Genomic DNA, 17,580 nt, shown 5'->3' on the forward strand with positions numbered 1-17,580 from the left:
AGGTTTCAACACACACAAAAAAGAAATGGTAAATAAAACTGAGCATAAGTTAAGAAGCACTCATTTCACAAGAAAGGACAACTTGCCTATTGGGCAGATAAAATATATTATGCTCACTTCGTTAAAGATGGCACTGCCCACACGGAAGCCCACTGCCCGGGTAATACTAATGTATGTTGGGGGCAGGCTGTAGGCAGGCAGGCAGGCAGACTTGTAGCCTGGGGCTTGGTTTTAGGACTAAGCCTTTTGCACCCTTTTTTTTTGTATTTTTCTGAAGTTAGAAACAGGGAGGCAGTCAGACTGACTCCCGCATATGCCCGACCGGATCCACCCGGCACGCCCACCAGGGGCCGTAGCTCTGTTGCAACCAAAGCCATTCTAGCGCCTGAGGCAGAGGCCATGGAGCCCTCCCCAGCGCCCGGGCGAACTTTGCTCCAATGGAGCCTTGGCTGCGGGAGGGGAAGAGAGAGACAGAGAGAAAGGAGAAGGGGAGGGGTGGAGAAGCAGATGGGCACTTCTCCTGTGTGCCCTGGCCGGGAATCAAACCCAGGACTCCTGCATGCCAGGCCGATGCTCTACCACTGAGCCAACCGGCCAGGGCCTCCCACCCTTTTTGATGTGGGGTGGTGCACTCTCATGAGGAATCCCATTATGCCTCAGATAAGTGACTTTGCATCAGACTTCCTTGTTTGTATATTGGATTAAAGGTTTTGAATTCTGCACTATAAAGTGGGACAGAACAGGAGCTTGCTCTCTCGCTTCCTGACATTAGCATTAGAGAGGAGAGCAGAGAAAGGCCACATGGAGGAGGCCAGGAGAGGCAGCCAAGATGGCGGAGTACTGAAGGAAAAGCCATTTTGTGCAGAGTTTCTTCCAGGGAGAAGGAAGGAGATGGGGAACAGAGGTGAATAAGTCTGGTGAGCTAGAAACCTTTGATTCTAGGAGAACTCGAATAAGTCTGTACCTTTGTGAGCACTGAATGAGTAGGTTTTGGAGCCCAGTGTGTGGTTTTACTTGCCCACTGGGTGCAAGCTAGGATAAAGATGATGGCCCACCAGTTCTTGGCTCCGTTGTTTCATTAATATCTGTCCGAATCCAATGCGAACCTGCATGGGCCGGGTGGCTGTGATGGTAGCCCTGGCTACTGGCTTTACATTTGGCGTATCTGTGGCAGGATTCGGAGACCAGTATGCAGCTGCCACCTTTGATAGGCATGGTAGAGGACTGGTTGCTGTTATGGTTCCCCATGGCTGTCCTTTTGGGGACCGTAGGCTGGCTGTCTTTTACAGCCATGTGTGAGGATACCAAGAGCTCTGTGGAAGAGGCTGCCTGGGACTTGCAAACTGAGCAGTGGAAGGAGCTGGGGCAAACGTGGGAGAAAGAGATGCTGACTCTGGAGCTGAAGCAAGCACTGGAGGAAGTCAACCAAGTTCGTAAGATTCATTTGGAAATGGAGCAGTTGCTGGAGAAGGAATCATAGGTTCATGAGTTGGAGACTGCCCTGGACGTTATAGAGAGACAGCAGTGGTGGGAGGCCGGGGCTGAGGCTGAGGCTTGGGCTGAGGCCAGGCCCATGGCTGCAAAGCCGGCAGCAGGAGCTGATGTTTCCAGTTCCTCTTTGGAGGACGAGGAGAATCGGGCTGGAGTGGCGATCTGCAGTCTCCAGAAGGTGGGAGCCCAGCAGCAAGGAATATTTACTATGTTCCTGATAGGTTTGTGATTTTGGGACATAGGGTGGGCGCCATCATGCTCTCCGGAGCAGAGATGGAAATGCTGACTGCCACTGCCATGTGCAGTGTAATACCTGGCAGTACCGCAGGAATGAGGGCGATGGCTGATGTCCCATAAGCGTGGACTGATTTCCTGGACTACGACCAGAGTGGGCACTGACTCCTTTGTTGGATGGACTTATGGATTTTGGACAATGTGAATTACCCTGATGGGGGTGGGGGGCGGCTTTGCTGGTGGTCCTTCCCCTGCTCCAAGAAGCTTTTCCCATGGCTAGAAAGAAGGCTGAGGTCATTTTGCTCTTTCGGCAAAGTGCTCAGAGACTGGTGAAGTGTACCTCTGTAATTGTTGAAATTGTATGATTTGTCATGTTGTTGTAATTTGTGTAATGTGCCTAATTTCCTTGCACAGGGATGCTGGTGGTATAGATTGTGGGTAGTAAAGTGAGCATAGGGGTGGACTGTTGGGCAGATAAAATATATTATGCTCACTTTGTTAAAGATGGCGCTGCCGACATGGAAGCCCATCGACCAGGTGATATTAATGTGTGTTGGGGGCAGGCTGTGGGCAGGCAGGATCCGTGTAGCCTGGGGCTTGGTTTTAGGACTAAGCCTTTCCCACCCTTTTTAATGTGGGGTGGTGCACTCTCATGAGGAATCCCATTATGCCTCAGAGAAGTGACTTTGTATCAGAAACTTCCTTGTTTGTATATTGGATTAAAGGTTTTCATTTCTGCACTATGAAGTGGGACAGACTGGGAGCTTGCTCTATCAATTTCTGAGATTAGCATTAGAGAGCAGAGAAAGGCCACGTGGAGGAGGCCAGGAGAGGCAGCCAAGATTGCAGAGTGCTGAAGGAGAAGCCAGTTTGTGCAGAATTTGTGCACAGAGAAGGAGATAGGGAACAGAGGTAAGTCTGGTGAGCTAGAAATCTTTGATTCTAGGAAACTTGGATAAGTCAGTAGTAGTAGCTTTGTGAGCACTGAATGTGAGTGGGTTTTGGAGCCCAGTGTGTGTTTTTACTTGCCCGCTGGGTGCAAGCTAGGATTAAAGGTAATGACCCACCAGTTCTTGGCACCCTTGTTTTATTACCGTCTCTGAATCTACTGTGAACCTGCATGACCAGGTGGCTGTGATGGTGACTGTGGCTACTGGCTTTACACATGCCAAGGTTGAGGGCTCGATCCTCAGTCAGAGCACATACAAGAATCAACAGCAAATGCATAAATGAGTAGAACAACAAACTGATGTTTCTCTCTCAAAAATAAATAAATAAATAATAAATAATAAATAACTTAGAAAAGATTTTAAAAATGAAAAAAAGGCCAACTTTTGCATATTATTTAAGCACCTCAACTTGTATCGCTACTAATGCAATCACTATTAATTTAGAAATAAAATAGCATACAATTAACCTATGTTCAGGAGGAGACTCAAGACACAAAGCTAAGAGGCAAGCATAAGATACACAGAATCATTTCAGTAATCAAATGCACATACAGTATATTATTATACTGAATAAAGAGTAGAATGGAAACCTGTGTGGTGGGAGAGGCAATATAGCTATTATATATATAAAAAAAAGAGCCTGATCAGGTGGTGGCAAAGTAGATAGAGCATGGGACTAGGACGCGGAGGACCCAGGTTCGAAACCCCAAGGTCGCCAGCTTGAGCTCAGGCTCATATGGTTTGAGCAAGGCTCACCAGCTTGAGCCCAAGGTTGCTGGCGTGAGCAAGGGGTCACTCGGTCTGCTGTAGCCGCCCAGTTAAGGTACATATGAGAATGCAATCAATGAACAACTAAGGTGCCACAACAAAGAATTGATGTTTCTCATTTCTCTTCCTTTCAGTCTGTCTGTCCCTATCTATCCCCCCCACCATCCCTCACAAAAAAAAGAAAAAAGAAAAAAAAGAAAGTAAACTGGAGTACGTATATTGTTAAATACCAAACTAGGTGTTGGTCAAATAAGTTTGTAAATATGATATATATGTTTGCTCGCTTATAGTTTGCATTGGGTGTGGGGACAGGCTGTAAGCAGGGAGGGTCGTTATGGCCTAAGGCTTAGTTTTTTATTTTTTATTTTTATTTTTTAAAAGAGTCAGAGAGAGGGATAGACAGGGACAGACAGACAGAAACGGAGAGATGAGAAGCACTAATTAGTTTTTTGTTGTGCATTGCGACACCTTAGTTGTTTACTGATTGCTTTCTCATATGTGTCTTGACCGTGGGACTTCAGCAGACTGAGTAACCCCTTGCTTGAGCCAGCTACCTTTGGTCCAAGCTGGTGAACTTTTGCTCAAACCAGATGAGCCCGCACTCAAGCTGGCGACCTCAGGGTCTTGAACCTGGTTCCTCAGCATCCCAGTCCGACAGTCTATCCACTGCGCCACTGCCTAGTCAGGCTAAGCCTTAGTTTTAAGAGTAAGCCTTTCCCACCCTTTTAATAGTAAGATCTAGCTTTTCCCCACACCCTTGACTGCAGCATGATGTGGGGTGATGCACTCTCATGAGGAATCCCATTATGTCTCGGAGAAGTGACTTTGTATCAGAGACTTCCTTGTTTGTATATTGGATTAAAGGTTTTGATTTCTACACTATAAAATGAGGCAGAGGAGCCCATCTGGAGTAGGGCAGAAAAAGGCCACATGAGAGGCAGCCAAGATGGCAGAGTGCTGAGGGAGAAGCCAGTTTATGCAGTTTGTGCATAGAGAAGGAGATGGGGAACACAGGTGAATAAGGCTGGTAAGCTAGAAATCTTTGATTCTAGGAAACTCTGATAAGTCAGTGGCTTTGGGAGCCCTGAATGGAAAGGGAAGTGTTTTCCCACTATGTGTATTTCTTGCTCGCTGGGTGCGAGCTAGGATTAAAGCTAATGGCCCACCAGTTCTTGGCTACATTGTTTCATTACCGTCTGTCCAAATCAAATGCAAATCTGCATGGTCCAGGTGGTTGTGATGGTGGCTGTAGCTACTGGCCCTACACTAGGTTAATATATATATAGTGCAGGAAAAAGCAATTAGCAAATTTATAAATTTTTCTTCCGTTTCCTGCTCCCAACGTCAGTGATTTAAGAACTTCTAGTCAGACTTTGTCCTTTATTAAATATTTAGATTTCAGCCTGACCAGGCGGTGGCGCAGTGGTTAGAGCGTCGGACTGGGATGCGGAGGACCCAGGTTCGAGACCCTGAGGTGATCAGCTTGAGCATGGGTTCAACTGGTTTGAGCAAAAAGCTCACCAGCTTGGACCCAAGGTCACTGGCTCGAGCAAGGGGTTACTTGGTCTGCTGAAGGCCCACGGTCAAGACACATATGAGAAAGCAATCAATGAACAACTAAGGTGTCGCAACGAAAAACTGATGATTGATGCTTCTCATCTCTCCGTTCCTGTCTGTCTGTCTCTGTCTATTCCTCTCTCTGTCTCAGTAAAAAAAAAAAGACGTAAATATTTAGATTTCACACCAAGGAAAAAAGCTCAAATAGTTTACTAAATCCCTTAAACATTAATTTATGCCATGAAAAAGTATGCGCGCGTGCACACACACACACACACACAGTATTTGTTAATTATGTTTTACCAGTAAATATACTATCTTGAATTAGGTGTTTGTGACTAATATATGCTTTTAAGAATATACCTATTCACGTTCTAAATTTAAAATAAAAATACCTTTCTCTTATTTTAATTCCTCCTCTTACCCAATATTAGAAACATCAGATAAAGATTATAAATAATTTTTCTTTGAGACCAGATCAGAGTAAAACTTATTATTCCTAAGCTCCTAATTTAATCGAATAAATGTTTTGCAATCAGGTAGACTTAGGCCCAAATCTTATTTTTGTAAATTTGGGTTGGTTATATATCTTCTACAAGCTTTAGGTTTCTTGACAAAAATTATGTAAATAAGAATGGTACTCTAAAATAGAGCTTTTATATGCATTAGATAAAACTAAAATTATATTGCCTAGCGTAATCACAATTATCCTATTTTAATAAAGTGTTAATGTAAAAATAAAAATATTAAGTAAACTATATAATACTATACTTTTCAACTAAGCTACTCTTATTTCATCATTATAAAAAGATAACAGTTTTGTCACATACTTTTTTGGAAAATATTTCTTTTCTTTATAACTACTGTATTTCAGTTCAAGATGCAAGGAAGAACATTTGTATTTCATTTGAAAGTAAATTTTCCCAAACAGATTTCTGAAGATATGCACAGATGTCAAAGTAGGATGAAGGCATTAATTGGATATTACTTGCCACAAGCAATTTATAGTTGCTACATGTCAGTTTTACACTTTCAGGCATTCAATGAATTTTTATTGTCAGTTTTATGCATTTAGGCATTTACTTAATTTTTATACTGAGCACCTACAATGTTTGAGGTAAGATATAAGGCAAGTCCGAAATTAATGAACTGGTTTATGTATTAGACACATACAGGCTTTTATGCTAAGACTTTGGGAAGTTTTTTACATACAGGAGGATGAACCATATGAAAATGCCAAAAACGCACTGATTCTGAATAGCAACTTCATATGATTCAACTTAAAAAAGTAGTTACATGTTCATTAGCACTTTATAATGCCTGATAGTTATATTTCAAATGCACATTTTGCAACTATAAGTAAAGAACCCACAAATTTTATATCTTCAAATAATACAGTATTTTTTATTTTATGAAACATTATTTTTGTTTTGCTAGTCATAAACTATATCACACTGAGCTTTCAGAAATAAATAAATAATTAAAGTAAACAAACCAATACTATATTTTTCCATTACATATTTATGGCTGATTTTGTATGTGTGAAATGTTGTCACATCCAGTGAAAATAATCAGCCTAATAATTTCTTAATAATTAATCAGATGAATCAGTTTTTTTTTTCCTGAAGCTGGAAACAGGGAGAGACAGTCAGACAGACTCCCGCATGCGCCCGACCAGGATCCACCCGGCACGCCCACCAGGGGCCACGCTCTGCCCACCAGGGGGCGATGCTCTGCCCCTCCGGGGTGTTGCTCTGCACGACCAGAGCCACTCTAGCGCCTGGGGCAGAGGCCAAGGAGCCATCCCCAGCGCCTGGGCCATCTTTGCTCCAATGGAGCCTTGGCTGCGGAAGGGGAAGAGAGAGACAGATAGGAAGGAGGGAGTGGGGGTGGAGAAGCAAATGGGCGCTTCTCCTATGTGCCCTGGCCGGGAATCGAACCCGGGTCCCCCGCACACCAGGCCGACGCTCTACCGCTGAGCCAACCAGCCAGGGCCAATCAGATGAATCAGTTATGCTACCCTATAAAACTTACAATTTGATAGAATAGATACAGATAATTATTATATGTATCAATGTTAAAAGCTAAAGAAAAATTCAAAGAAAGGTAGGATCAATTTTAGCTGAAGGAATCTGGAAAGGTTTTGTGGGCTATTAAGCTAGACAAGATTAGAATATGTGAGGACTGGAAGATAGGGGAGAGGAAAGCCTAGATAGATAGATGGTCAGGTATTTTCAAATGAGAAAAAAGTATGAAAAGACTTAGAAGCACTTAAAAAAAAGTGACAGAAGCTAGAAAGGACTCCAAATTTTAATAAATAACTGGGTTTATTATTAAATGATATGATTCGGAAACATCTCTTCAATATGTTTTATCAAGTTCTCAGAGATTATTCTGAAAACCAAGGGTGCTACTTAGAGCCATGAAATTTATCTTCTGTTGATAACTAATGATAAAGAAATCAACTGGGTAAGTGATAACTTCAGGTAGTGATAATGCAGTAAAAAGGATAAGGAGAGAGGGGATTTTGCATAGGAATAGCTGAATAGTGCTTGCTAGAGAGGTAGTATCTGAGCAGAGACTGTATGTAATGGAAGTGAGAGAGAAAGCCATGCAAGTTTTGGCAAAAGATAATCTAGACAGAGACACAATAAACACAATGGTTCTGAAGTAAGAACATGCTTGGTATTTCAACGGAGAGCCAACAGCTAAAGTGTAAGGCGAGAGAATGAAGGTGTATTAAAGAAGGATCAGAAGGTGACGAGGGGTAAATCATATATGAACTTGGGAGAGTCACAGCAAGGACTTTGGGTTTTGTTATAGCAGGGGTCCCCAAACTTTTTACACAGGGGGCCAGTTCACTGTCCCTCAGACCGTTGGAGGGCCGCCACATACGGTGCTCCTCTCACTGACCACCAATGAAAGAGGTGCCCCTTCCAGAAGTGCAGGGGGTGGGGGGGCTGGCGGATAAATGGCCGCATGCGGCCAGTGGGCCCGTAGTTTGGGGACGCCTATTATAGCATACTAGAAAGCCACTGAAGAGTTTTTAACAGAGTGTAGAAATATCTGACTTACCTTTCAAAAGAAGAACTCTGGCTATAACATGTCTGGGGTAATAATTTTGTCATACAGAATTCAATAACCAGAGTTCTGAAGATGTCTGTTTACTGCCACACTGAATTAATCAATCATTCATGTCTCTAAATTTGCCCCCATTGTGAAATAACCACTGTTGTGAAGGGTCACCACCATTCATCAGTTTGTCCACATAACCAATCATAGGATCATTTCTGACTTTGTCTTCTTCCTCGTATCCAGATACCACATATTTATTCTATCTAGATAGCTTTGACACTGTCCTCTTTGCTTTATCTGCTGTTTTGTGAAGGATGAAGCACATTTAACCAGGACTACTACAAAAGCCTACTTAAACTTGCTGCCGTTAGGCATGACCTTCTCTAAAAATTTTTCAAATCTGAACAAGATGGTTGTAAACTTTCTAAACTTTAAAATCTCATATATTTTCTCCACTTAAATTCTTTTGGAAGCACAACAAATGTTGTAAGATAGAATCTCAACTGCCTTGTTTTGTCCAAAGTACTTCCTAATATGGTTTATCTTTTAATTAATTATGCTGTACTTCTTATTATACCTCACTCATTGAAAACTCTACCAGTAATAGAACAAAATAAAAAGCCCTTTTGAAATCACCTAAAGGACTCTTCTCAAATAAAATGTACCTTTCTGGAGATTCAGATTTGTTCTCCATCAGGGCATGTGGCCTTTCATTGAAAATGACTGCTAAAGTTGATGGCTGTTACTATTACAAGTCCTTTCTACCTACCCTGAGATATATTGGATAAGAAATAACTTGAGAGTCCTGCTATAGTCATATAAAAACACTTCCATTTCTTACAACAAGTCATGGTATTCCACAGTTCCTTACCCTGGATATACTGGGTTTACTCAGATCACCATCTTTAGAAAGTAATTCCTTCTTAAACTGCAACTCCTGCTTAAAATCTTATACTCATGGTTTCTTCTGGCAGTTAAGTGATTCTTCTCTACTATGATTCTAAAGTAACTTCTACATACCAATAATATATATTGTAATTATTTACATGTAATATCTCCTTTTTAGATAGTGAGTTTCTTAAAGCCAAGATATCCATAGAGTAACCTACTACGTGCAAAGCATTTTCCTTATTACATTCATACTCCAGAGCCCAGCACAATAGATATCAAAACTGTCAGCCATTAATGAATAAATTAAGACCCACACAAAAACATTTAAGGCTAATCTAGACAGAAATAACTAGCGGGCCTACTAGCAGCTGTTAACATGCTCTGGACCTCCATTTGAGCCATTGTCAAATAATTGAATCTTCTAATTAAAAATAAAAGCTTATTGAAAAATTGTCTATTTGTATTAGCAGGCTGCTCATAGCCCTGTTCATTTTGGACCTATGGCTATCATAAGTTATCTGTTTGTTTTACTTTTAACATGTCCATAACCCTACACAATTTGGTGATGGTGGTGGTGGTGGTTACAGACCACTTTAAGTATATGATGAAATCTACAGCTCTCTCATTCATCCATCCATCAACATACACAATCACTTCTCCTATAACCTCTAGCAGGGGTCCTCAAACTTTTTACACAGGGCTCCAGTTCACTGTCCCTCAGACCGTTGGAGGGCCACCACATACAGTGCTCCTCTCACTGACCACCAATGAAAGAGGTGCCCCTTCTGGAAGTGCGGTGGGAGGCTGGATAAATGGCCTCAGGGGGCCGGGCCGTAGTTTGGGGACGCCTGCTCTAAGGGTTCATGAACGTCTCAATATAATCCATCAACCCTAAATTTAGAAACCTTACTCCAGAGAATGGTAGCTGGGTTAATTTAATTTTAAAATACTCCACATAATATGGTACATTCACAGTTCCAAGAATATAGCATTTGCCTTAAAAAGAAGTCTAAAATAACATTTGATAAAGATTAAAAACCCAACACAACCTAAAGATCAATACTAAAAATAGCCCTGGCTGGTTGGCTCAGCGGTAGAGCGTCGGCCTGGCGTGCGGGGGACCCGGGTTCGATTCCCGGCCAGGGCACATAGGAGAAGCGCCCATTTGCTTCTCCACCCCTCCCCCTCCTTCCTCTCTGTCTCTCTCTTCCCCTCCCGCAGCCAAGGCTCCATTGGAGCAAAGATGGCCCGGGCGCTGGGGATGGCTCCTTGGCCTCTGCCCCAGGCGCTAGAGTGGCTCTGGTCGCGACGCCCCGGAAGGGCAGAGCATCACCCCCTGGTGGGCAGAGCTTCGCCTCTGGTGGGCGTGTCAGGTGGATCCTGGTCGGGCGCATGTGGGAGTCTGTCTGACTGTCTCTCCCCGTTTCCAGCTTCAGAAAAATATACAAAAAAAAAAAAAAAAAAACACTAAAAATAACCCCCAAAAATTAACTCTACCACCCTATGTAAATGTTTAAGGTCAGTGAAGTAATATGCTATCAAGTATCATATCGTATATGTACCAAGTATAAACAAATATATTTTTCTAAAAATGATTTAAAAATTCTTTTAAAATATGGCATATAATCTAATTTTCATAATTAAGGTTTAAAAACCTTATTTATAACATATACACATTTCTTTCTTTTCCACATTTTCCTCAATTTCATTTGAGTGGGAAAGCATGATGCATGGCTCCAAACAAAGATTCCCCTATAACCGATTTCCAATTCTTCCTAAACTAAAAAACAAAAGAAAATAAACAAAACAAAAGCCTAAAGTTTCATTTTGAAATTACTTAAGAGCGATCTATTAAAATATAGGAGAAACTGATTTACAGAGGTAAGAAAGAATCTTTGAAATAAATGAGTTGAGAGTACAAAATCTACCTTTCTAAGACTTTGGAAGTTATACAACTAAAGAACCCGAGATTGGAAAGAAACTTCATTGTAATCTGTTTCAGTGGTTCCCAACATTTTCTCTTCCACACTATACCTCAGAACAGGGACACATTTGCATTAATAACAATTGCTACCCACAGCACTGATTTTCAATTAGAAGTTATATGCTCATACCAGATTCACCAAGAACCCATAGGTCTAGTCCAAACAATCACTAATGCTAGAATGTCTTATTTTTTCATTTGTCCTTTTCTAAAAACTTATAATTGTATATAGTGATGGAAAACTCACTAGAGCCTAAATATTTTCAAACTTTAAAAAAAGAAAAACCCTTTCTGTTTTAGAACAATTTTAGATTTCTAGAAAAGCTGCAAATATGAAGTTCCCGTATATTCTTTACTCATACAGCCAAAATTTCTTTCTTGATTGCGTTAAGTAGAAATAAGCTATTTTAAAAACCATTTGTTTCCAACTTGTTTTACCGTATACTTGTTTACAGCAGTGATTTTCAACCTTTTTCATCTCATAGTACACATAATTACCAAAATTCACTAGCATACCAAAATAATAGATTTTTTCCTGATCTGAAAAAAAAAAAGGCAAATATTTGATTCCTATACACCAGACAGCTATTGCTATATTGGCTGTTGTCACTTTATTATTTGGCAATCTAAGAGAAAAGAGACTGGTGTCCCTAAATAGGTATTGCATGTTTCAAAAATTCTTGCAGCACACCAGTCTAAAATCACTGTATTATATTCTAAGTGGTTAAGAATTGTTGGTTTACAGTATAAGAGATTACACAAGAGGGAGGAGCATCACCTTTTCAACCCAGGCTGTAAACATGTGCATCAGATAATTCAAGTTTATTGCCCCTCTGTACATGTCCACAAATGACTATGAAAGTGTGACAAGTACTGTTGTCAGGGTTACAAATAAAATTTCTTGGGTAAGTGATTTATATTTATGGAATCAGCAAATAATGTAAATTGACTGTATACACTTACATTTATTAAACTTACCTTTGAAGAGCCATTTGAATACATCTGTATCATGTTCTCTGCACCTTGTTTTACTTTAAGCTCTATATCCAATTGTTTTTGTAAGGCCATCAATCTATTATTGCTAGTAGAACAACGAGGGTCACTACTGGGAGTGTCTGGAGTCCTTGGGCAATCTGTAAATTAAACAGTATGTTAAAATTACTTACTAGGACCAATTGCTGGTTAAAACTGGAAGTTAATATTTTCAAAGAATAAAGAAATATAGGGTTTGAGATGAGCTTGAGGTCACCTAAATGGAATTTTCTTATGCTTCCAGATAATATAAAAATTCAAGCCAAGAAAATATTTGAGTTGCAGGACTATCTGCCAGGGACACTGTAGAAGTAATTACATTTAAACTGAAGCCAAATTAGATCACTGCCCAAAGTTTTTCCAACACAATTATTTTTAAATTAAATCAATTTGACTAATCTATTAAACAATTAAACTAAATTCTCTACTCATTATCTAATCAGACAACAAAGCCTATTCAACATTATACATCCCACAGAAGTAATTCTTTGTAAATAGAACTAAGGGTACTTACTTTAAATATAATGCCAGCATTAATTAGTAAATCCATAAAAAAACTTTACATTTTGTTTTCTATTTCACCGATGTTCAAGAGAGCAGAAAATGTTTCAAGGATATTAATTGATTGATATCACATTGATGGTAGGGGAGTGTAGGAAGACTATGTACATAATATTTTATTTTTTTGCGTGCACGCATGCGCGCGCGAGAGAGAGAGAGAGAGAGAGAGAGAGAGAGAGAGAGAGAGCCAGACAGAAAGAAAAAGAAATGAAGAGCATCAACTCATAGTTGCAGCCCCTTAGGTGTTCACTGCTTTCTCATATATGCCTTGAACAGGGGTGGGGGTAGGGGGCTTCAGCGGAGTCAGTGACTCTGGGCTCAAGCCAGTGACCTTGGGCTTCAAGCCAGTGACCTTTTGTGCTCAAGCTGGAGACCCAGTGCTCAAGTCAGTGACCTCAGATTTTCAAATCTGGGTTCTCAGCGTCCCAGGCCAACGCTCTATTCACCATGTCACCGCCTGCTCAGGCAATTCTTCTATTTTAAAACAAAAACTTCAAATAGAACCCTCTAAGTATTCAGGACAATCCATTATTGTTGAAGCACTTCTAATAATTCTACCATGTAACTAAAATTTTTCACATTGAAGTTTATTATTTAGTGTTTTATCCCCACTAGGTCCATTGCTATTTAAAAAAAAAAAGTTAGTAGACTAGAGTACCAGATCTGGTTTGGATGTAAGTAATTTGGTAATCACTGAAAAATTGCCTCAACTGCAAATTAGTTAACCTTCGTGCTTCAGGTTACAAATAAAAGATGATGTAACTGATTTTAATTAATATGTTTCATATTTGGTTTTATAGTCCTTTAAGAAATTCACTAGTTCAGAAACATTTAAACATAATTTGTCCATTACTTACAAAAATACAAGTTCTATGCTTGATATTGATGTAATATAATAGTTTCACCATTAATTTGTTACTTTACAAGGTGTTAAGTCCTGATCAAAGTGCTTTAACCCATAATCCTCATAAACAGCCCTATAAACTGTGATAGCGAACCTTTTTAGAAAAACCACCCACTTCTGCAGTTCCGGTCAACCTGGTCTCTCCCGCCCACTAGAGGGCGTTCCAGCTTTCATGGTAGGCCAACTGCAGCGTCCTTTGGTTGCTCTGTTGTTACAGCCTACCATGAAAGCTGGAACGCCCAGTAGTGGGAGGGAGGGACCTGGTTGACCGGCACTGCAAAAGTGGGTGGTTTTTATAAAAAGGTTCGCCATCATGGCCTTAGAACATTTCACCCATATTACAGAAAAGAAACCTAGGGCACAGAGAGGTTAAGAAACCTGCCCAAGGTCAAACATCTACTAACTCAGTTCCATTTCAAAGTTTACCTAATAATTTTTGTGCTACACTGCTTTTGCCATTTAAAAACCTTGTAAACAACTACACTATACTCCGTGTATATGTGTCCCTACTTAGATATGATATATGACTATAATTATACACACACAAATATATCCATGTGTGTATATGCATATTAATAGTAGTTAAAGTAACCTTTGATACAGACACGACCCACATTTTACACATGATGAAACAGGCAAAGGTTTCTATTGTAACTGAATTCCCCAAATTACAAATAAGCTGCTCCAAAGTTGATTTTATGAGTGAAAAATTTTTTGGAAAACTGATATATAAGGTAGAGAAGATTTCAGATAGGCTTACAGAAGAACTACTCAACATATTGCTATGGACAGAATGTTTGTATTTCCCCCAAATTCAAATGCTGAAGCTGTAATGTGATGGTATTTGGAGGTGAGGGTCTTTTGGGATGTAATTAGGTATTGAAGGTGGTCTCTCTCTGTCATGTCATGATACAGTGATAAGATGCCTTATGCAAACCAGGAAGAGGGCCGTCACCAGAACTTTGACCATGCTGGCACCTTGATCTTAAAGTTCCCAGTCTCTAGAACTTGAGAGATAAATTTGTTTTCCTAACCCGCCTAGTTTATTGTACTTTGTTAAAGCAGCCCAAACTAAGACATACATGTCTATGTCTGTGTCTGTGTCTATCTATGTCTATGTGTGTCTGTCTATGTCTATCTATACAGTATTATAGATAAGAGTGCCAATTCTGAATCTTAATTTTCATGGTGACATTCAGTAAAAACCATGTAATATGGGAAAAGTTACTTAACAAACAACACTGTCTCATTTTTCTCACCTGTTAAATAGTGGAAAAAGTATCTATCTCACAGGATTATTGTGATTAATTAGGTTATATGTAAAGTGCTTAGAAAAAGGCATGGTGTACAGTAAATATTCAATAAACGTTAACCACCAGTAGTCATTATAGGAAGTATACCACTTGAGTCCGTAAATGAACTGCACATTATAGCAATGACTGAACAGTTAGTTAAGTGTATTCAGATCTATAAACAGGTTTTCTTTTTTTTTTACATCAATGATAAGTTTCTTTTAAGAAATCAAAATCATACATTTGGTATATAATTTAAAAGCACATTTTTTTTTTTTAAACAGGGAGAGAGAGAGAGATAGGGACAGACAGACAGGAACGGTAAGATGAGAAGCATCAATTATCAGTTTTTCCTTGCGACACCTTAGTTGTTCATTGATTGCTTTCTCATACGTGACTTGACCGCGGGCCTTCAGCAGACCGAGTAACCCCTTGCTCAAGCCAGCGACCTTGGGTTCAAGCTGGTGAGCTTTTTGCTCAAGCCAGATGAGCCTGTGCTCAAGCTGGTGACCTCAGGGTCTCCAACCTGGGTCCTCTGCATTCCAGTCCGATGCTCTATCCACTGTACCACCGCCTGGTCAGGCAATAATAAGCACATTTTTAAAAGAAATGAAATGCATTTAGAGTAGGAGCCCCTCAGGTAAAAAGAATATGGCTATGTGTTGCTAGATAGTTGAGATGGTGTTTAGCCGAGGATGAGAAAGAGAAATTCTTGGCTAAACATTTATTAAATATTTGTCTATAAAAGAAGCTGTCCACTTAACTATTTCCCCATAGGGCAAAGAATTAGAACAAATGGGTAAGATAGTCAGGACAAAAATTTTATCACAGAATGAAGAGAAATTTCTTACATTTTGAGTATCTAACAATGAGATGATGTGCTTTTTTTTTTTTTGTATTTTTCTGAAGTTGGAAATGGGGAGGCAGTCAGACAGACTCCCACATGCACCCGACCGGGATCCACCTGGCACGCCTACCAGGGGGCGATGCTCTGCCCATCTGGGGCGTCGCTCTGTTGCAACCAGAGCCATTCTAGCGCCTGAGGCAGAGGCCACAGAGCCATCCTCAGTGCCCGGGCCAACTTTGCTCCAATGGAGCCTTGACTGCAGGAGGGGAAGAAAGAAACAGAGAGGAAGGAGACAGGGAGGGGTGGAGAAGCAGATGGGTGCCTCTCCTGTGTGCCCTGGCCGGGAATCGAACCTGGGACTCCTGCACGCCAGGCCGATGCTCTACCACTGAGCCAACCGGCCAGGGCGATGTGCTTTAATATTAATAAAATTCTTTGTCTCTGGAAGTTACATAGAAGCTAGATTACAATCTATTGAAGATGCTGTATAAGAAATTCTTGCACATTAAAGCAGGTTGTACTAAGACATTAAATATCAATTAATTCTAATGGTCTGTGAAATTATAAAAATATTAATAATAGTTAACTACACTTTTTTATGGAAAAGTATGTCCTAAGCATTACAAGAACATAAAAATATAATGGTAATAGCTCTTAAGATCAAAATGTTCTGGTTAGAATTCTGTAGCTGCCACTCATTGGTGTGCCTTGATCATACTTAGTTAATTAACATTTCAGTGTGGTAGTTTTCTCAGCCACAAATTGGGGGTTATTGTGAAGATAAAGCCTGTGTAGTCTTTAACCAATGTTTAGAACTCAATAAAATTACATGTCCGGGCTCGTTAAGTAGCTGTATTTCTTCTGTTCATTTAATCTTTAAAGGAAATCACAAAGGTTTGTAATATAACCTCATTTTTACAAATAAAAAAAACAAAAACCCAGAAGCTCTGAGAGGTTAATTTGCATAGGTCACAAAAGTATGTAAATCAAGGCAGAAATTTAACCTTATATATATATTTTTTGTTTTATAAATCTCACTATCTTTTACTCATTTAGAAATTAAGAGAACCACTTTGTTATTTTCATCAGATTTCATCTATTTTCCCTTTAATCTGCTACTTTTCTTCTCTCTAGTTTCTTTCATATAGGCATGGTAAGTTACAGCATATAAAACATATGGTTGTCAGTATATTTGTTAAGCACTTCTCTTCATAGGAAAGCATTTCAAAACAAGGTAACCAAAAATAATTAATACCCTCTTCATTAAAATAAAATAGGCAATTAAAAGGAATTCTATAGATGAAATTTTTGCCTGACCGGGCAGTGGTGCAGTAGATAGGGCGTCAGACTGGGATGCGAAAGACCCAGGTTCGAGACCCCGAGGTCGCCAGCTTGAGTGAGGGCTCATCTGGTTGAGCAAAAGCTCACCAGCTTGAGCCCAAGGTCGTTGGCTTGAGCAAGGGGTTACTCAGTCTGCTGAAGGCTCGCGGTCAAGGCATGTATAAGAAAGCAATCAGTGAAAAATTAAGGTGTTGCAATGCGCAACGAAAAACTAATGATTGATGCTTCTCATCTCTCGGTTCCTGTCTGTCTGTCCCTGTCTCTCTCTCTCTCCCTCTCTTTTTCTGTTAAAAAAAAAAAAAATATATATATATAGATGAAATTTTTCCCCACTCTAAAAACTGCCTCTAAATTATAAGAGCAAATGTTCAATCTACTCTCCAATACATATTTTGCCATTTTAAATGATACCTCAATGATTAAGATTAATGAAAATTTTAATTTGCTCCATCTATTTCTATAATTACCAAATCAGCTTTAGGGTGGGGTGGGGTGGGGTGGGGGGTATATTGCAATAATCATTTATACTTTTAACTTTGTAAATATTATCATACAATTCTAAAATGTGTTATACCAATTCAATAAAACGGCTTTGATATAATACTTATATACTGATCAAAGAAGTCCCAAATAAAGTCCTACCTTCATAGTTA

General features: G+C 40.0%; 1 protein-coding gene across 2 annotated transcripts in view; it reads right to left on the minus strand.

Annotated features, from left to right (window-relative positions):
- Positions 1-17,580, minus strand: part of PKN2 (protein kinase N2) — a 180,263-nt gene that overhangs the window by 67,105 nt on the left and 95,578 nt on the right. For both annotated transcript variants that reach the window (XM_066268724.1, XM_066268725.1), the window contains exon 3: positions 11,929-12,083. In XM_066268724.1, the coding sequence (XP_066124821.1) occupies positions 11,929-12,083 (155 nt within the window). The remainder of the gene's footprint in view (positions 1-11,928; positions 12,084-17,580) is intronic.

The sequence above is a fragment of the Saccopteryx bilineata genome, chromosome 3 (assembly GCF_036850765.1).
Source record: "Saccopteryx bilineata isolate mSacBil1 chromosome 3, mSacBil1_pri_phased_curated, whole genome shotgun sequence".
NCBI lineage: Eukaryota > Metazoa > Chordata > Mammalia > Chiroptera > Emballonuridae > Saccopteryx > Saccopteryx bilineata.